Raw genomic sequence first — 1,784 nt, 5'->3', positions numbered from 1 at the left:
TGCAGGGCCACGTTCTCGAAGAGGAAGAAGCCGGTGGCCGTGGCCACGTGGAACCAGGACCAGCTCTGCTGGGCGTGCGCCTTGTCGGCCGCCAGCACCGGGTCCACCAGCAGCGTCCACAGACCCGCGGCCGTGCTCTGCACGCCAAACACGGCCCGCGTGGCTGCCAGGTTCCAGAAGACCTTCTCCTTGGCCACCAGGGAGTGGTACGTGGCGTTCAGGGAGGATGACAGCTGGTGGCACACCACGAAGACGCCCAGGTAGAAGGCAAAGCCGGCGGCCACCAGCGTGGCGCGGATCCGCCAGGAGGCGTAGTCCAGGTCAAATATGCTCTCCGATGGCCCTTGGTCGTCCGCGAGACTCATTGTCCCGAGTCCTGGGTCACGGCGAGCGCGGTCAGCACAGGGCTGCGGGGCCCCACGCGGCGTCTTGTCCACGACAAAGGGCCAGGGCCGAGGTCGCTGGGGTCATGTGTCCGCCTTCAGCCTGGAAGGAAAGACAATGGCCTTTACATCGGCTGCACTGAGGCGGGGACACACACGGCTCCAGGTCCACATGACTTCACGCTCACGCCTGTTTGAAGGCACTGGCACAGCCAGAGCACGCTCCCTGGTCACATGTGAGAAAGAAAGTCACATGGAAGACAGAGGCCCCCTCCCCCTCTCGGAGGTCATCCCAGGTCAGATCCCAGGTACTTACGCTGGATCTAGCCTTTCGCCTCCAGATCCCAGACGAGGCGGGACCACATTCCCAGCACAGGCCGTGGACCGACTGTGCAGGCTCACCAGGGGTCAGGCCCCTGCAGCCGCCGTCCACAGTGGGCCGCTCTGCGCGACCACCAGAAGGCGCTGTGCGTCCAGGGACTGAGCCAGGGCTGGTGCATAGGTGCTGGTGCCCCCCATTCCCCATGATGGAGGAAAAGCAGGTCCTCCTTCTAACCGTGAAAACACCCCTAAACCAAGCACATCAGAGCGACTTAACCAAGGGCCGGGAAGTTTTCGGGCGGTTTCAGGACCCACTCCCTCCTGCGGCCCACGGCCGGGTGCTGGTGGGAAGTACTGTGGGCAGGTTCACCTCCTCACAGGCCAGCTCCGTGCTCTGCAGCAACAGAACACAGAAGTTCGCCCTCATGGCCCACTGCCGTTCTGCTGCTCACAACCCATCCACTTCTCCATCGACTTGGGTTTGACAACCAGAGATCATGGAAAACGGGCTTCAGGTTTACCTCCCGCCCCCCTGAGGCCGCCTGGCCTGTCCCTACAGGTGTGTCCTCCCGGGACAGGTCCGGTCTGGGCTCCTCCTCTCGCCCCTTCCGTCAGAGCCTGACCGGGTGACCTCGGAGCCCCCAGGGCCCCTGCCTCCCCGCACCTCCCCCGCTACCGCCCAGTGCACCTCTAGTTTCTGAAAACACCGGCTCTCCTGGCCCCCCAGCCTGGGCCTAGCGGGTCCCCACTCTCCGCCTCTCCCTCAGGCCGGCTCCCACCTCCCTTCCCCCAGGCCCCGGCTGCCCAGGCGGGGAAGGGCCTTCCTACAAGCTCAGACTCACCACCTTCCCCTGGTGCTGACCCCGGGGAACAGGCAGCACAGACGGCCACGGGCACGGCTGGAGTGAGGACAGGCTCCAGCCCTGCAGTGTCCACGGCTACATACCGGGACCGTCCGTGACAGTGAAGGTGCCTCCGAATCGACCTGTCCAGCCACGCCTGCTCGGGGACCCGGCCCGCAGGACCCTCCAGGAGGCAGGTGGTCCTGGCGCAACAGCCTGGGGAGCCACCCACGCGGTG

At 65.5% G+C, this 1,784-nt stretch overlaps 1 protein-coding gene across 1 annotated transcript in view; it reads right to left on the bottom strand.

Annotated features, from left to right (window-relative positions):
• Nucleotides 1-486, bottom strand: part of CLN8 (ceroid-lipofuscinosis, neuronal 8) — a 4,190-nt gene extending 3,704 nt beyond the window's left edge. Inside the window, exon 1 of the mRNA XM_006773929.2 lies at nucleotides 9-486. Coding sequence (XP_006773992.1) covers nucleotides 9-365 — 357 coding nt within the window. The 5' untranslated portion in view covers nucleotides 366-486. The remainder of the gene's footprint in view (nucleotides 1-8) is intronic.
• Nucleotides 487-1,784: the final 1,298 nt, after the last annotated feature.

This window comes from Myotis davidii, unplaced genomic scaffold (genome assembly GCF_000327345.1).
Source record: "Myotis davidii unplaced genomic scaffold, ASM32734v1 scaffold807, whole genome shotgun sequence".
Lineage (NCBI taxonomy): Eukaryota > Metazoa > Chordata > Mammalia > Chiroptera > Vespertilionidae > Myotis > Myotis davidii.
The sequence above is the reverse complement of the archived record's forward strand: the minus strand, read 5'-3'. Positions and strand labels throughout refer to the sequence as shown.